This window comes from Lepidochelys olivacea (assembly GCF_965140295.1).
Source record: "Lepidochelys olivacea isolate rLepOli2 genome assembly, chromosome: 1".
Classification (NCBI taxonomy): Eukaryota; Metazoa; Chordata; order Testudines; family Cheloniidae; genus Lepidochelys; species Lepidochelys olivacea.
In genome coordinates this window covers 140,774,651-140,793,018 of record NC_140411.1, presented here as the reverse complement: position 1 = coordinate 140,793,018, position 18,368 = coordinate 140,774,651, and the positions used below count along the sequence as shown (strand labels likewise).

Here is an 18,368-nt window from a genome sequence, read left to right as displayed (position 1 = left end):
CTCTGGGGGAATCAGAGATGTGGGTTTTCTGGGCTCTGGGGGGGCCCCCTGAACTGGATTATTGTAGGGGTTTTTCTTTAACTCTCTATTCCTGGGGGACTTTTTTTTTGCTGCTGTTTGCATTGTTGACATACTTGTTGACAGGTACTTCGAAACAAATTACCAAAATAATTGAAACTGGAATGATTATTTGTCAAAATAACATAACATAAAATGTGCAGAATTTGAAAATATTGTGCACAGATTTTTTTAATTTTGGGGATGCAGAATTCCAATCTGTCCAATCTGTATCACTTCTACTCGTGCTTTGGAACATTTCCAGTAGGAGGAGAGAAAAGAAACATCCTGGAACATAGTGGAGTTTGCTCAAAATAATGCAGGTATGAAAGGAGGATCTCTCCTTTTGTATTTAATATGGTCTCCTTCACAGATTAAAACCAGACAATGATGAGAGGATAAAGTGGCCTGCAATAGCCCTTACTGTTGGGTTAGATGCTCTTCCAAACACCACCACCAGAGGCTGTAGCTTAAAAAAATAACACTGAGGGCAAAGCAGTTGAACATGGGAACTTTTCCACTGTCAGCCCACTGATCCAGTTGAGCTGTTCCTGATGGTTTGTAAGCAAATGTATCAGCAGGTACATCAGTGATTAACTCAGGGCAATCTGGAAATTAAAAAAAAAATAAAATAAATCATAGGACTGAAAACAGGCCATTTCACCCCGAAGGCCGCAGATAAGCAACTGGTATATTTTAAAAGGCATTTGGAAAAATTTCTTTCATTTAATATCAGATGTGGTTGTCACATTTCAGCTGTTTAGATTTTTAAATCATTCTTGGCAGACATCCTATGATAGTACCGCTTTTTCTACACACACAAATTGCACCAGTTTTACTAAAATTGGTTTTAAACTGATTTAGTCAAAATTCACACACAATGATTTACAACTGGCTTGAACTGATTTAGCTTAATTTGGTGACCAAACTTCCTGTGTGTACAACCATTGAGAGTGAATTAAGCTACATTGCTATAAGCCAGTTGGAAACCAATGTAAGTGTGTCCACAGAGGGGCTGGCACTGGTTAGACTCATTTGATTTTTTTTTTAAACCAATTTTAGTTAGCCTACGTCTACATTAGTGTGCTGCGCTGTAGCTCTCCTGTGTGGCCGCTGTAGGTGCGAACTAACAAGGTACCTAGTTCATGTTACTACAGTCCTCTTTAAACAGGCTGCAAAGAGGATCGGTACTGCTAACACAATGGCTAAGAGGAATTACTGGAGTTAATAGGTGGAACTTGATGGCTACGACTCGCTCACTTGCCATGTGAAATCAAGTACAGTATTTAACAAGGGCCATGGGGTCTATATGAAAGTACCACTCATCTGATACATGTTTCTTCCCACTGATTATTGCTCTTTGCATTATTTGAGAACTCAATGTTTCAGCAGCTGATTTTGTGACTTTCCTCTTTAAAAATTTCCCAGTTGGAATGAAGTAAATTTTCAGAAGATCTTGGCGGTTTGAAAATGTCCAACTTAAAACATGAAGAGGGGGCAAGCAGCAATTGGAAAGGGCATTCATACCACATAACATAACTCGTATTTCTGCACACTGAATAAATCACAAGATCCACCTCTTATTTAATCAAAACTGTACCCAAGGGGAAGAAAGCAAAGTGTTTGCAGACAGACAATAAAAGGGAGTCAATAAACATTAACTGAGTGGCTAATCCTTCAAACTATTTTGTACACTCTGTTCGGCCAGCCTTGGAAAAAGGAAAAGGCTAGCTTAAAAAAAAAAAAAAGATACTTCTTACAAAACAAACATACCTACTGCCCTAACAAGTCCTGACCATTGAAGCTCCTGGTCCCCACAGAAAGCAAGAAAGATAAAGCACCACCAGCATCAATTCTCTAGCCAAGGAAAAGGTATCAGAGGCAAAAAAGGATTCTTACTAATGAAAATGCAACATCTATATTATTTTTAACCGGAACATGGTTGGGCCAAGATTTTCCTAAAGTCCTCTTAAGACACTGTCCTTTTGGGTGCTCAATATTTGGGGATGGGGGGGGGGGTGAGGAGAGAGGCCAGTGCCTTAAAAGGGTGCCTAACTTTTGAGAGTCTTTGCCTCAGTGCTCATGGATTAATGCAAGGAACTGCAGAATGACGGAGCGGACTGGAAGTAGAGAGGCTGGCTGCGACCCTGCAGAGTAAGGACCAGTAAACCGGATTCAGACCCCTGCTCGCTTGCTTACAGTCTCATGTTTATTTCAACGGAACCAGGGCTGCTGTGGCAACACATGCTACGAACAGCTAAACAATAACATTCTAAACTGTAAGGGGGCCTCCCCATAAATCTCGGCGATCCATCAGAATACTTTCCTGCGCTCATGTTCACACTAACAGCTGGATATATTTTAACTGCAAGACGTGTAAATTTAGAAGCAGACATGCAATAATACAGCTCCAGCCCATTTTCACATACAAGCGCAACTGTCACCTAGCAGGCTTTTATTTTAAGTTTACATTCACATTTCTCCATTCACGTGGCTGGCTTTTACACTGTAATGTCGTAAAGTTACATTGTTCTGCTCTTTCGTGTGCATTGATTTCAGCCATCAAGACATGGTAAAACTTACAACGAACACTTTTCCTTATATCTATATTCAGGCTGGGAAAAATTATGTGACTTTTCCTCACCCAGTGGCAACCAAATTCCCCTGACTTTTAGATTTTATTAAAATCATCATTAGTGTTTACTTTGTGTTTAAAAACTGATCTCTATTTATTTCTAATCATAAAACTAGTCTTTTCTGTGCATTGGACTCATGCCAGAGCATAACAGTGATCTTGTTCTGTCATTTTTATTGAAGATAGTTGAAACACATCATTAGTGGCTGTTCAGAGGTGCTCTCTAATGGTGCTATGGGGCAATATAATTTTTCTTAGCCTGGTCACCTTAACATTTCAGGGCTATAACAAAGATAAACTTGTAGTGCTTTACAGTTTACAGACTTTTGCCAAATCTTCCCCAATAATGCAAGCAATTTATAAATGACAAAATAAACCACAGCCAATTACCACATACAAACATTTATTTTGAAGTTTCCATTGTACCCATTTCTAAGAATTACATCATCAAAGCACTTTACGGCAGTGAAAATAGCTCTTACCCCTCTGACTCATCCGTTATTCCATTAAAGCTGCAAAATGTGCAATCCGCTTGAAAAATAGGTTGCTTTTTATTTACTTTTTCATGAAAAGTCAAAAATCAACAACAAAAAACAAAACCAAAAGAAGTTTCCTCCCCCAGCTTTACAGGAAATCTACATCCAATCCTCTCCCGCTTTCCCCAAAATAACTTACAAAGATAGTTTAAAGTTTTAAATGCATTTTAAGCCAAGTGCATCTTTTTTATTTTTCATAATAATAATAATTATATCTTAAAATTCTAAAAACCCATAATTTACTTTCTTGGAAAGAAGGCAGCGAGCCGTTGCTTTTTGATTGGAAGAATGTGTATCTCCTGGGAGTTCATTTTCTTTAACTTTACACTCCTGTTTTTGATTGGTTTCCTAAGAGCTTCTGCATTATCCCTAGGCTCTGGCTGGTTCTTCACATCGTAACACTGCAGAACAGAGTCCTGGGGCATGTCCCTTTTGAAGGAGAAGTTTTTGGTGGATACTCCCGAGAGGCCTTTAATCTTGCCACAAAAAATAGTGGGCACAGCATCTTTGACAGAGACTATTACTTTGGCAGTCTGCGAAGTGCTCACAATCTCAATATTATTCCCAGCCTTGGGTTCACAGGCTGCTCTGCTCGTCTGATCCACCAGCCACTTTTGCTGCTGTCTCAGGAGCTCGGCCGAATTGCTACCAGTCATTCTGCTGTCTACCTTGGCTGAGGCTTCGTGAGGTTTGGGAGGGGCAAAGGGGACTGTTGCACTGGAGAGTTTATCCATCATGGAATGAGCAGCACTGTCCATCATGGATCCAGAGCACATGGCACTAGCTGCTTCAGCATGGACCCCCGCATTGCCCGTCTTCCTGTAGGAAGCAATCGACAAGTCTAAAGCACCATCTTCAGGGGTGAGCTGGGAACTGACCTCACTTGCCTTTAGCAAGGGCACCGTTTTCATGGAAAGGTCCAGGGCCTCATTCTCATTGCTCATCTTGATGACTGTGTGACGATTCAGCTGGGAAAATTCCCTGTGGTGGATGAAATCAAAGGGTTTAGATTCTTCTTTCTCCAGAGGGGTTTGGGTGCCTTTGCAGGAATACAGGGTGAACAATGGTGGCTTGGGGTAGTCCGGGTTGACCTTGGATTCAGCGCCATGAGGCACAGGGATGGGGATAGGGATAGGGATGGGGACTGGGACTGGCAAGGGGACAATCACCGGATATGGCACTAGGAGGGTGGCTGGGGGTACCAGTGGAGACAGAGGGGAACTGAAGGCCTGGGGCGGAACAGAGGAGTAATCTGGGGGTGGCTGACAGGGTGATGAACCTAAGGTGCCCTGTGGAGGAAACAAATCCTGAAGAACTGCAGCAAATCCTGGTGTCTGAAACACTGGGGGTAAGATGGGCTCCTGGGTCTGGTTGGATGCTTTCTGATCCAGTAACTGGGGCTGTCCAACTGGGGCAGAAGAACCCTGGAAAAGATTGCTGTGAATGGGATTTGTAGAGCAGGGAGCACCCTGAGGTAACACCAATGGAGAATTTAAATGCTGAAACACATGTTGCTCCAAGAGGACAGGTAGTGGAACTGGACCTTGAGTTGTCATAACATATGGAGTGTTGTTATTAGGCGCAATCTGAGGGGTGGTGCTCCCGGCTACTTGCAGGTGTATTGGAAGAACCACTGGGCTGTCCCCTAAACAAATTGGCTGGAGCACCGTGGCTGCTACTTTCAGAGCTACCCCACTTTGGGATTCCGCTGGTGGGGTGAGGATCGAAGGGGCTGGGACAGTCACAAGTGGTGAAAGTGCTTTCTTCATCAAGTCTGTGGAGTTGATATTCCAGGCTTCAGCAGTTATCAGCTGAGCGACCCCATTTTCTAGCTTATTGTTAGCTATTGTGGAAGGAGAGTTGGTAACATCCATGGGCAGATTTTGTGTGTCCTTGTACAGTTCCTCCATTTTACAGGACTTCTGAGACTTTGCAGAAATTCACGTTTACATTGCTGTCACCAGGATCCACATTGGGTCAGGGCTGCCAAAAGCATCTGCATGGACATAGCTTGGCCTGCAGAACAGAAACATACTTTAGGCACTGCATAAATCTCGTTCTTAAAATAATATTTGCAACTGCCTTTAAAAAGCCTATCACATAAAAGCTATAAAATGTTTCCACACTTCAGGGTAACTGCTCCATTATACTGTACACTCTATACATACATACTGTATATACATACAGTACATACATCTGTGAGTGTTATATGAAGAGTTCTGGGGAACTTATATTTAGCTATAAACATAGATCATTTAAAGGCCTAAAGAACTAACTGCAGTCAAAGAAAAAAGTTACTTTACATAGCATAAAAAAAGAACCGAGGCAGTACATTTTACATTTTTAAACAAAGCTTCATGAAATGACAGGGTATGGCACAGTCAAGAGACACTGCAGTGTTTAAACTCCGTAAAAAGCATAAAAACAAACTTTCCTAAAAATAAACTTAAGAAATGTTCCATTGTGAAGTTGTGAAGGCTCTCCGTGGATAAAGGCTCCCCACTCAGCCTAAATTAATCATCCTTTTCTTGTCTTTGAAGATCCTAAAATAAATCTGACGATCCATGCATACACTACATAGCGTGTTCAAAATCTGCAGTAAACAGCACAACAAAGAGCTATCAGTAGCTCAGCAACACACACACGCACAGGACTGTGTAGTTTGGCAGTTTCGTTTATTTAACAACAATGCTTTTCTTCCCACTTAAAAAAAATAAAATAAAAAAAGAAAGAAACCTAAACCCGGCACTCACCTCCTGCTCTAGAGCTAGACGACAGTAATATGAACCAGAAAACTTATTAATAAGCTGCAAAGAATAAAAATCAAAGCAACTTTAAATTTATTTTGACAAACGAATCCCTTATCTTAACTAAGCGAATGTTAATAAGCTTAATAAGAAGTGCGGAGATCTTTTCCCTTTAATGAGCCTAGAGAAATTTTTGCATATTTCTTAAAAAGAGTTTCTCTCCCATATAGGCAGTGAGCTCACTGAATGCTCTCTCCCCCATGGAAGCTACCATATGCAAAACTTCTCTTTAAGATCTCTTGATACAGTAGTACAGAAGAAAACAAGAAGGTGATGCTCCTAAACTGTTCCATCCTGTGATAACTGCCATGGAAACTTGTCTATATTTAAGTCTGTTACCATTGGGAAGTAGAAAAGCACCCCAAATTTACAGTTCCAGGTACGTTAACCTGCATTTTACTGCCTCAAGTTATATCTGCATTATTGTTCATGCATTTGTTAGGCTGAACAGTTCAGGAGGTTTTCTCCCTTATTTGTTTCAGTCCTGTTTCTTACTGAGATAAAATGAAGTTAAATGTAACTCCACAATTTGACATCTTAGCCCTGGTCTACACGACGAGTTTAGGTCGAATTTAGCAGCGTTAGATCGATTTAACCCTGCACCCGTCCACACAATGAAGCCATTTCTGTCAACTTAATGGGCTCTTAAAATCAATTTCTCCCCGACAAGAGGCTTAGGGCTGAAATCAACATCGCCAGGTCGAATTTGGGTTAGTGTGGATGCAATTTGACGGTATTGGCCTCTGGGAGCTATCCCACAGTGCTCCATTGTGACTGCTCTGGACAGCACTCTGAACTCAGATGCACTGGCCAGGTAGACAGGAAAAGCCTTTTGAATTTCATTTCCTGTTTGGCCAGCATGGCGAGCCCAACAGCAGAGGTGACCATGGAGTCCCAGAATCACAAAAGAGCTCCAGCATAGACCAAACGGGAGGTACTGGATCTGATTGCTGTATGGGGAGACGAATCCGTGCTATCAGAACTCCGTTCCAAAAGACGAAATGCCAAAATATTTGAAAAAATCTCCAAGGACATGAAGGACAGAGGCTATAACAGGGACCTACAGCAGTGCCGAGTGAAACTTAAGGAGCTTAGGCAAGCCTACCAAAAAACCAAAGAGGCAAACGCCCGCTCGGGGTCAGAGCCCCAGACATGCCAATTCTATGATGAGCTGCATGCAATTCTAGGGGGTGTCCCTACCACTGCCCCACCCCTGTACGTGGACACCTGCAAGGGGGGAGTCTCACGCAACAGGGATGAGGATTTTGGGGATGAAGAAGATGAGGAGGAGGGGGAGGTTGAAGATAGCGCACAGCAAGCAAGCGGAGAAACTGTTCTCCCCGACAGCCAGGAACCGTTTATCACCCTGGATCCAATACCCTCCCAACCTGTGCTCCCAGACCTTGAAGGCGAAGAAGGCAGCTCTGGTGAGTCTACCTTTGTAAATATAATACACGGTTTAAAAGCAAGCGTGTTTAACGATTAATTTGCTCTGAAGACTTGGGATGCATTTGCGGCCAGTACAGCTACTGGAAAAGTCTGTTAACGTGTCTGGGGATAGAGTGGAAATCCTCCAGGGACATCTCCATGAAGCTGTCCTGGAGGTACTCCCAAAGCTTTGCAAAAGGTTTCTGGGGAGGGCAGCCTTATTGCCTCTGCCATGGTAGGACACTTTACCACGGCAGGCCAGTAGCATGTAGTCTGGAATCACTGCATAAGCAAGCATGGCTGCGTGTGGTCCCGGCGTTTGCTGGCATTCAAGCAACATCCATTCTTTATCTCTCTGTGTTATCCTCAGGAGAGTGATATCATTCATGGTGAAGCGATCATCCCAGAGAATTGGGTGTGCGTGTGTGTGTGGGGGGTTGTGCTGCACGTTAACCCGAAAACATCAGCCCCTCCTCTTAAGTGGCCAGTGTGACTTTTTCAATTTTAATCTCCCTTTTATTCCTCCCACAGCTGCAAATGTTTCAGTGCTGTCACTAGCATTTCCGTCCCAGAGGCTAGCGCAGATAAGAAGGTGAAAAAAAAATGCACTCGCGGTGAAATGTTCTCTGAGCTTATGCAGTCCACCCAAACTGAAAGAGCCCAGCAGAATGCGTGAAGGCAGACAATGGCAGAGTCCAGGAAAGCACAAAATGAACATGAGGACAGGAGGAACGTGCAAGAGGATAGATGGCTACAGCAACAGAAGAGGTGGCGGCAGCACGATGAGAAGCGGCAGGATGCAATGCTGAGGCTACTGGAGGATCAAACTGATAGGCTCTGGCATATGGTTGAGGTGCAGGAAAGATACAGACCACCACTGCAGCCCCTGTGTAATCAACTGCCCTCCTCCCCAAGTTCCATAGCCTCCTCACCCAGACGCCCAAGAATGCGGGGGGGGCCCCCCCTCCGGGCACCCAACCACTCCCCAGAGGACTGTCCAAGCAACAGAAGGCTGGCATTCAATAAGTTTTGAAGTGCAGTGTGGCCTTGTCCTTCCCTCCTCCCCTCATCCACCACCCCACCTGGTGCTTCCCTCCTCCCCCACCACTCCCGGGCTACCTTGGCAGTTATTCCCTTATTTGTGTGACAAATTAATAAAGAATGCATGAATCTGAAACAACAATGACTTTATTGCCTCTGCAAGCGGTGATCAAAGAGGGGAGGGGAGGGTGGTTGGCTTACAGGGAAGTAGAGTGAACCAAGGGAGCAGGTTTTCATCAAGGAGAAAAACAACTGTCACACCGTAGCCTGGCCAGTCATGAAACTGGTTTTCAAAGCTTCTCTGAAGCGCAGCGCGCCCTACTGTGCTCTTCTAACTGCCCTGGTGTCTGGCTGTGCATAATCAGCAGCCAGGCAATTTGCCTCAACTTCCCACCCCGCCATAAACATCTCCCTCTTACTCTCAAAGAGAGAGTGTGGAGCACACAGCAAGCAGTAATAACAATGGGAATATTGGTTTCACTGAGGTCTAACCGAGTCAGGAAACTGCGCCAGCATGCTTTTAAACGTCCGAACGCACATTCTACCACCATTCTGCACTTGCTCAGCCTGTAGTTGAACAGCTCCTGACTACTGTCCAGGGTGCCTGTGTATGGCTTCATGAGCCAGGGTATTAAGGGGTAGGCTGGGTCCCCAAGCATAACTATAGGCATTTCAACATCCCCAACGGATATTTTCTGGTCTGGAAAGTAAGTCCCTTGCTACAGCTGTTCATACAGACCAGAGTTCCTGAAGATGCAAGCGTCATGTACCTTTCCCGGCCATCCCACGTTGATGCTTGCCACACCACTGAAAAGTACCCCTTTCGGTTTATGTACTGGCTGCCTTGGTAGTCCAGTCCCAAGATAGGGATATGAGTTCTGTCTATTGCCCCACCACAGTTAGGGAATCCCATTGCAGCAAAGCCATCCACTATGACCTGCACATTTCCCAGAGTCACTACCCTTGACAGCAGCAGCTCAGTGATTGTGTTGGCTACTTGGATCACAGCAGCCCACACAGTAGATTTGCCCACTCCAAATTGATTCCTGACTGACCGGTAGCCGTCTGGCGTTGCAAGCTTCCAAAGGGTTATTGCCACTCGCTTGTGAACTGTGAGGGCTGCTCTCATATTGGTATTCTTGTGCTTCAGGACAGGGGAAAGCAAGTCACAAAGTTCCATGAAAGTGCCCTTACGCATGCAAAAGTTTCGCAGCCACTGGGACTCATCCCAGACCTGCAACACTATGCGGTCCCACCAGCCTGTGCTTGTTTCACAGGCCCAGAATCGGCGTTGCATGTCATGAACTTGCCCCATTGCCACCAGGATGGCCAAATTGCCAGGGCCTGTGCTTTGAGAGAAGTCTGTGTCCATGTCCTCATCACTCTCGTCACCATGCTGCCATCGCCTCCTCACTGCTTTTGCAGGTTCTGGTTCTGCATATACTGCATGATAATGTTTGAGGTGTTTACACTGCTCATAACTGCTGCGGTGATCTGAGCGGGCTCCATGCTTGCCGTGGTATGGAGTCTGCAGGAGAGCAGAGTGGCAGCGGAAGCGGTTGTTCAATGACGATGGTTTGGAGACCTAGTGCACCGTCTGCTGCCAGGACACAACAGCTGAGCGGGCTGCACGCTTGCCATGGTATGGCGAGACAAGAGCAGCTGAGCAGAGTTACAGCGGAAGCGGCCCTGCGAGACCACCAGGAGAGCAGAGTGGCAGCGGAAGCAGTGGCTGACGACCCACAAGGTGGATTCAAGAGAGCAGGAGCCCATGAGAGACAACATGGAGAAATTCGCTATGGAGACAAGAGCAGGAGAGCAGAGTGGCAGCGGAAGCGGTGGTTGGATGATGACCGTTAGCAGTCCTACTGCACCATCTGCTGAAAGCAATATGGCGCTCGCATGGAAAAAAGGCGTGAAACGATTGTCTGCCGTTGCTTTCACGGAAGGAGGGACGACTGACGATGACATGTACCCAAAACCATCTGTGACTATGTTTTTGCCCCATCAGGCATTGGGAGCTTAACCCAGAATTCCAATGGGCAGTGGAGACTGCGGGAACTGTGGGATAGCTACCCACAGTGCAACGCTCTGAAAGTCGACGCTAGCCTCGGTACTGTGGACGCACTCCGCCGACTTAATGCGCTTAGTGGGGACACACACAATCGACTGTATAAAATCGCTTTCTAAAAATCGACTTCTATAAATTCGACCTAATTTCGTAGTGTAGACATACCCATAGGGTCTGATCTACAAATGCTTATGCAAATGAGTAACCTAAAGCATGTAAGTAGTTTCCCTGACTCAATGAGCCTATTCATGAGTGTAAATTTACGCACATGTGTAAGTGTTTGAAGGATTGGGGCCATAATGCACAAGCTAAAAGGGAATATAATAAATCAAAGCTTGGCGAAATTTGATTTTTTATAATTTTGACAGATTATATCAATATTTATTTTTAAGCATTTTTTCCAATTTGTATCCATTTAGATTGGAAATTATGGGAAGTGCCTAACAATTATTTAATGACAGTAGATGTTGAGATTCAAAAAGTTAAAACTTAAAATACAAATTGTCAAAATCACGTCAAAATATACAAAGTAAATAGACTTAAATCAAACTTCAGTAAGTTCTCAAGTAGCATTTTTCTTACTTTGCCTATATGTACATTTTGATTATTATTGATGGAATATTTTTTCATTGTGAAATCAACATTTACCAATAAAAATCTAATCCTTCCAAGACCAAATAAAACACATCCAACGGCTAAAAACAATGACCAAGACAGAAAAAAATAAAAATTAAATTATGATCTCACTGTCCTCTCCTGTGACTTAAATCTTTGTATTGGGATGTAGGTATCACAGTGTGTTACACTACAAATATGTGAGTGGCCAATATTTTAAGGCTGGCTGAATAATAAGACCATAATTTATCAAACTTTTATTTTAGTAGCAAATTACTCTGTTATTTTCCCCTCTTACTCACCTAGTTTCTAGAACTGAGAGAATAATTTATGAATATTCTTATTTCATTACATTCTTTGAATCAAACATCCACATATACAGGGTGCTGTGTTTTTTGATTATTTGCCCAGCTCTAGATAAAGCAAATTAAATAAAAACAATTATTGAGATTTTTGCTTTCCAAACAGAAAAACCCATCAGTGATTCAAACTGTAACAAACGTGCTTGAACTAACAACAAAATCATGCCAGCCTGTTTTTGGAAAGTAAAGAACAAACATTTCTAAAAATAAAGATAATGCAGGTAACAGCACTTGGCAAGTTCAAGTTTTCAAAAACCAAAACCTTCCTGTTCATGTTAGTAAATTAGAAAAATCCAGGAAAAGCATCTCTTTTTTAAAGCTCTGTTCTGCTCTGTTTTTAATTGTCACTTTCAAATTCCTTACCTACTGTATTTTCCACCCGTCTGGTTGCTTCTCTAAATGTTGGCACGCAGAAATGCATTTTGTATCCTTGGCAAATTAGGTCAGATTTCTCTGATTTTTTTTATGTATTTTAAAACAGAAATTTCTGTGGTTTCATGGGAAATGATGATCTTGTAAGGGCAGAAGACGACCTTCTATTCCTCTACCAAGTTCAATTGACATTGAAAAATAGGGAACACAGGGTGAAAATTACACTACAGACGTGATGACTTAGTATGCCATACATACAGACTCCAGGAGGGAAACAGGGATAACTGCAGGAGATGAAAGTATAAAACATCATAAAAACCCCACACTGCTGCCTTAAAATGTTACAGGGCTGGAGGCAGAGGACATAGCTAGACAGCGAAAGAAGACCTCATGTATCATAATCTGACACCTTGGAGAAAAGGCTAGGGATATCTTTAAACACACTCAAATACTGTTTTCTATGCTGAGTCGTGTGTGTCTCTATTATGTGGAAAATATTTCTGGCACTGCTTGAGGGTTCTGGCTTGTTAGCAACAGAGATGCAGAACTGTGAGAGTGGGAACTGCAAAGGGGAAAGAGGGGGAGGCGCTGTGTGTTTTTAAATTATGTTAAATGATAAAGTAGGGGTTGTATTTTTTTTTCATTCTTGTCTCTCTTGCTAGTGGGCAAGGGTGAATGACAAAACCTCCAAGGGCAGCTATAAAACTGATAAGAATCATTTTCATTTCACAGCGTTGCCACCTCTCAATTTTATGCCAACTCTCTCAGGGCTTGCAGTCAGGGGATTATGGGAAAAATGTCAGCTTTCTTTTTTAAAAAGAAAAAGGATGCTTCTAGCCCTTCAGGTTGTGGAGAAAGGCTTGAAAATGTGACCCCCTAAGGCTCCAAAAATACCAGAAGGCCAAGCAAAAGAACCCCAAATTTATTATTTTTACAATCTCATGATTTTGGAACGCCTGGGGTGGGGGCTCCTGTTGTTCCTGCTTGGCAAAGCGCTAAGCAGGGGCATGCATTGTAGCTATTCATGCGTGGGGTTGGGAAGGAAGGAAAAGGCAACCCCTCATCAAAAAAGAACCACAGGCTGGGGCAGAACAACAGACCAACTTTCATAACATCTGGCAGAAGCCAAGAGGACAGGGGAGGAGTAGAACAGTGGACATCACTCAACTCTACCTTAGCCCTGCAACAGCAGCTAGGAGTCAATGGAGCATCTAAATCAGTGTCTACGGAGAGTTCTCTGCAAGGAGTCCTGGCAGCAGCAGGGTTGGCCTTCTCTGCAGGGTTTTGGTTTTGGTCCTTGTTGGCAGTCTTCCCCCATCTTTTGCATCAGTCCCTGGCTAACAGGAGTCTGGTAAATTTTTTCAAGTCCTGCATTAGAGGTATGCTTAAATGCCCACTGAAGGCAACAGAAAGGGCCTGATCCAAAGCTCCCAAGTCTATCTGTGTATTTTCAATTCAAGACAGTACATCAAAGACAGCAGAGAGAAAGCAAGCTCTCATATACAGGTCTATTTAAGGGTTTAAACACTGGCCAGGTTTGCCAGAACTGGATAATGGCAGCAGCCCCCAAAATCAGAACTGCATGCACACAGATTTAGAACGGTGAAAAGGCACAATCTCAAATTCTGCAGTCCTTATAACATGATGTGCTCTGCCAACATTTTTCTCCTACGCACATTAACTGTAAAGCTGCTAGAAAACTAAACCTATGCTCTTCCTCTCCTTTACACACGTGTGGAAAGATAGCTTGCTTATTTCTATGACAGTTTGTTCTTATGTACGTGAGCACAGCAGAGAATAGATGTAAAATGTATTCTCATATTTCACATCATCATATAAAACAACATGCGAACAATACATAGCGGTCTGACAAACATTGTTTGGGTTTAAGATGTGATAGTAGAACTATCCACTGTATCTATCAAAAGTAGAACTGTCCACTGCACTGTTTATAATATTTTTCCCTTCTGACCTACAAGCCAATCCAACTAGACAATTGCCAATATCAGAATATTCACTTATAGAAATCAAAGGATTTATTGGGGCACTACAAGTAACAACTCCAGCAAACACATGCAGGACTAAATCTTCCTATAAACCTCCTGACCAGATACAATGATGTAATATCAAAACAAGACAGCAACTTAATCCTAAAATAAAGATACAGCACTACCTATCGGTGGAGGTGCGGTCTACACTAATCATTACATTTTATTTAAAATGTGTATATGTACTGTGAATGCAGAGTTGAAGAGATCCAGGAACCAAAGGAGAATTTTTTTAAAAGGACCATCTCCCCTTTAGACTGTACTCCTTGCTAAGGGATCCAAAATGTAATTGAAATTCGGAAGAGTAGCTCAGCTACTTTTTCCAACTTTAATGCTAATACTCATATATTTCTCTCTGCATAAAATTGGAGTGGGTTAAAAAAAAAGACTTCTGGGAGAAACCAAGACACTAGGACCTGCCACATGGACACTACACAATACCTCAACATCATAAATTTTATCAAGACTACCCATTACCAGAGATGAATTATCTGTACTTGCCAAGGGACTGAACTTCTCCCACAACACAAAACCTGATACTATACTAACATGTGGAGGACTAAAATAAATTTTTCTCCAACTCTACCACAAAAAATTCTTTCACAACAAAGATGACACCACCCACAATTACCACGTTCCCACTGACAAGTCATTAAAAAAAAAGAATCACCTGACTAGACACCCTCCAACAGACAAAACCATTCAGTTGATCGTTACATTGATTGCTTCAGGCAAAAAATAACTGACAGTAAAATCCATAACAAACATCACATCCACCTCCATCTCCATCTTCACCTCCACCAAAGCTATACAGTCCCTGAAATCCAACCACCAGCTACTCATCAAACAGCAGACAAAGGAGGCGCCATCATAGTCCTCAACCATGACGACTGTGTCAATGAGACTAACGGACAACTCTCTGACACCACCTACTATAAAGACCTCAAAGAAGACCCCACACCACAATTCGCACAGGACTTTAAAGATATCATCTAATCCTTCCGCCAAACAACTCCAAGAGAAACTTTACAACATTATCTGTTAGGAACCTAGCCAGGAACCTTCTACATGTTTCCCAAGATACACAAAAAAGGGAACCCAGGCAGACCCATCACATCTGGCCATGGCACTCTTACTGAAGGACTATCTGGGCTCATAGAAAACATCTTAAAATCATTCACCACACAAAGGCCAGCTCCCTCCAGGATGCAACTGACTTCCTCCAGAAACGCTGTAACATTAACAACCTCCCTCAGATCATCATCCTTGCCATCATAGATGTCACCTCTCTATGCACCAACATCCTTCGCAATAATGGCTTCACTGTCTGCTTCAAATATCTACAAGACAATGGACAACCCTCAGATATCCACACAAAACATATCGCTACACTCACCCATTACAACTTTACATTCCCCATATACCAATCTCTTCCTGACCTATCTCTAGAAAAAAATACTGGAAAAATGCACCACAAAACCAATGATATACCTAAAATACACTGATATTTTCATCCTCTCGACAAACAACCTAAACTCCGTCATAAATTTCCATCACAACTTCAACTACCGCCACCCACCCATCAAACTCTCTTTGGAATGCTCCCACACCAGCATCAATTTCCTAGACATCGTGATTAGCTTCAACAATGGAACACTACAGACATCTATATACAAGAAACCCACGGATCAGCACACCTACCTTCACAGATCCAGTCACCACCCCAGACACACCAAGAAATCTGTTAGCTACAGCCAGGCACTCAGATAATTCAGAATATGTTATGTGGAAGAAAGTCCAGGATACACACCTTAAAACACTTAAAACAATCTGCACAAAACAAGGACATTCCACCAGAGAGGTAGATCAGATCATAGAACAGGCCACCCAAATACCTGAGAGAACCTGCATCAAACAATTACAGCTCATACCTGCTGGGGGCCACATCTTGAAAAAAAATCTTTCATAAACCCCCTCTTCTGGCCTTCAAACAAACCCCCAACCTCACCAAGCTCGCCACAGACCAGGACACACCAATTCAAAGCAACACCAGATCCTGTCATCACAACAGATGCAAAACATGCAGACGTATCTCCACGGCTACAATGATCAACACCCCATACAATACACCTTTCAAGATCCATGGGTCCTACACGTGCCTCTCAGAACATGTGTTGTACCTCATCCAGTGCATCAAATGCCCCAACTGTGTGGGTGAAAACAGATAATCACTATGCTCTCAAATGAACTCACACAGAGAAATGATAACAGACAAAACACACTATCACTCCTAGGCAAACACTTTTCACAAAACAATCACTCTATATCTGACCTCTCAGTCCTCATCCTCAAAGGAAACCTGCACGACACCTTCTAAAGACGAGTCTGGGAGCTTAAATCCATAACTTTGCTAAACACTAAACATCATGGACTCAATGGAGACACTGGTTTTATGTCTCATTAGAACAATCTATAACTCCTTAGTCTATTGACAGCAGAGATGTTAACTGCCCACCTCACCCTGAATGGTCTCTTGCACCATGTGTTAACTTCTTATGCTTAACAATCTGTTCCAACTTGTATTTAATTGTGACACTCTAAATACCATTCCCAGACTTGAACAGCTGTGTAGCTCAAAAGCTTGTCTTGTTCACCAACAGAAGTTGGTCCAATAAAAGATATTATCTCACCCACCATGTCTCTTTCATTAAATAACCCTTAAGATTTAATTTCATAGAATAATTTTTCAGTGTTCATGTCACAGATGGCCTATTTAATGTACATATTATAAAGCTGCAATTTAATACAAGTGAGTGAAATCTTAAAATTTCCTCTTACCATCTACCAAGCTTCAGTCCCAGAAACTGATTTGATTTCACTTACTGGTTTAATATTTAATTTATTTTTGTTTGTTTTAATGTAAAATAAAACTTACAGCACTGAAAATAGACCTAGGTTAAATACTGCTAGGTTCCCCCTGGGATGGTGATAGGAGTTAAGTGCATAGGACCATGCAATGATGTATGTTATTTTATAGGAAACTACATGTTAACTACATGGAAATCCCATTTAAAAGAGTGGTGATTAATTCTATCATGTCAGCACTTATGTGCCATGAGATGGAACCAAAGAATTTGTCTCTCTAAAGCCATTATCCTTCTAGTTTACCTGCTTGTATGCACCACATCTTGCTCCTTATCTCATTATTAATTATTTATAGAGCATCCAAAGTGTGCTAGGCATTTTACAGAATAAATTTAAAGAGTGTCGTGCTGTGAAGTGTTTTGCTTAGAATCGTAGGCCTCAATCCTGCAATTTGAGAGTGCGTGGGCACACTAATCGGGCTCCGCACAGGCACAGCAATGCGTCTGCACAGTGTCAATTGTTGTGGTTAAGCTCTTTTGGGACAGGACTGCCTTTTCTGATTATGGACCAAGACTCCACTGTATAACCAGGTGTTACCCCAATACAAACAATAAAATGAAAGGATCCAAGGATCAAAACTGGTTAAAAGACAGGAAACAAAGGGTAGGAATAAATGGTCAGTTTTCAGAATGGAGAGAGAGGTAAACATTGGTGTCTCCCTAGGGGTCTGTACTGAGACCAGTCCTATTCAACATATTCATAAATGATCTGGAAAAAGGGGTAAACAGTGAGGTGGCAAAATTTGCAGATGATACAAAACTACTCAAGATAGTTAAGTCCCAAGCAGACTGTGAAGAGCTACAAAAGGGATCTCACAAAACTGGGTGACTGGGTAACAAAATGGCAGATGAAATTCAGTGTTGACAAATGCAAAGTAATGCACATTGGAAAACAATCCCAACTATACATATAAAATGATGGGGTCTAAATTAGCGGTTACCACTCAAGAAAGATCTTGGAGTCATTGTGGATAGTTCTCTGAAAACATCCACTCAATGTGTAGCAGCAGTCAAAAAAGCAAACAGAATGCTGGGAATGATTAAGAAAGGGATAGATAATAAGACAGAAAATATCATATTGCCTCTATATAAATCCATGGTATACCCACATCTTGAATACTGCGTGCAGATGTGGTCGCCCCATCTCAAAAAAAATATATTGGAATTGGAAAACATACAGAAAAGGGCAATAAAAATGATTAGGGGTATGGAACGGCTTCCGTATGAGGAGACATCAATAAGACTGGGACTTTTCAGCTTGGAAAAGAGATGACAAAGGGGGAATACAATAGAGGTCTCTAAAATCATGACTGGTGTGGAGAAAGTAAATAAGGAAGTGTTATTTACTCCTTCTCATAAACACAAGAACTAGGGATCACCAAATGAAATCAATAGGCAGCAGGTTTAAAACATGCAAAAGGAAGTGTTTTTTCACAGAATGCACAGTCATCCTGTGGAACTCCTTGCCAGAG

The 18,368-nt window shown here is 42.5% G+C and overlaps 1 protein-coding gene across 6 annotated transcripts in view; it reads right to left on the bottom strand.

The window, feature by feature from the left end:
• Positions 1-231: 231 nt before the first annotated feature.
• Positions 232-18,368, bottom strand: part of RAI2 (retinoic acid induced 2) — a 66,717-nt gene continuing 48,580 nt past the window's right edge. For 4 of the 6 annotated variants that reach the window (XM_084623169.1, XM_084623168.1, XM_084623171.1 and 1 more), the window contains one exon: positions 2,249-5,244. In XM_084623169.1, the coding sequence (XP_084479295.1) occupies positions 3,468-5,138 (1,671 nt within the window). In that variant the 5' untranslated portion in view covers positions 5,139-5,244 and the 3' untranslated portion in view covers positions 2,249-3,467. Of the gene's footprint in view, positions 666-2,248; positions 5,245-5,981; positions 6,006-18,368 lie in introns of those variants that run through there. The other 2 variants (XM_084623172.1, XR_014710816.1) reach the window with 2 other exon arrangements.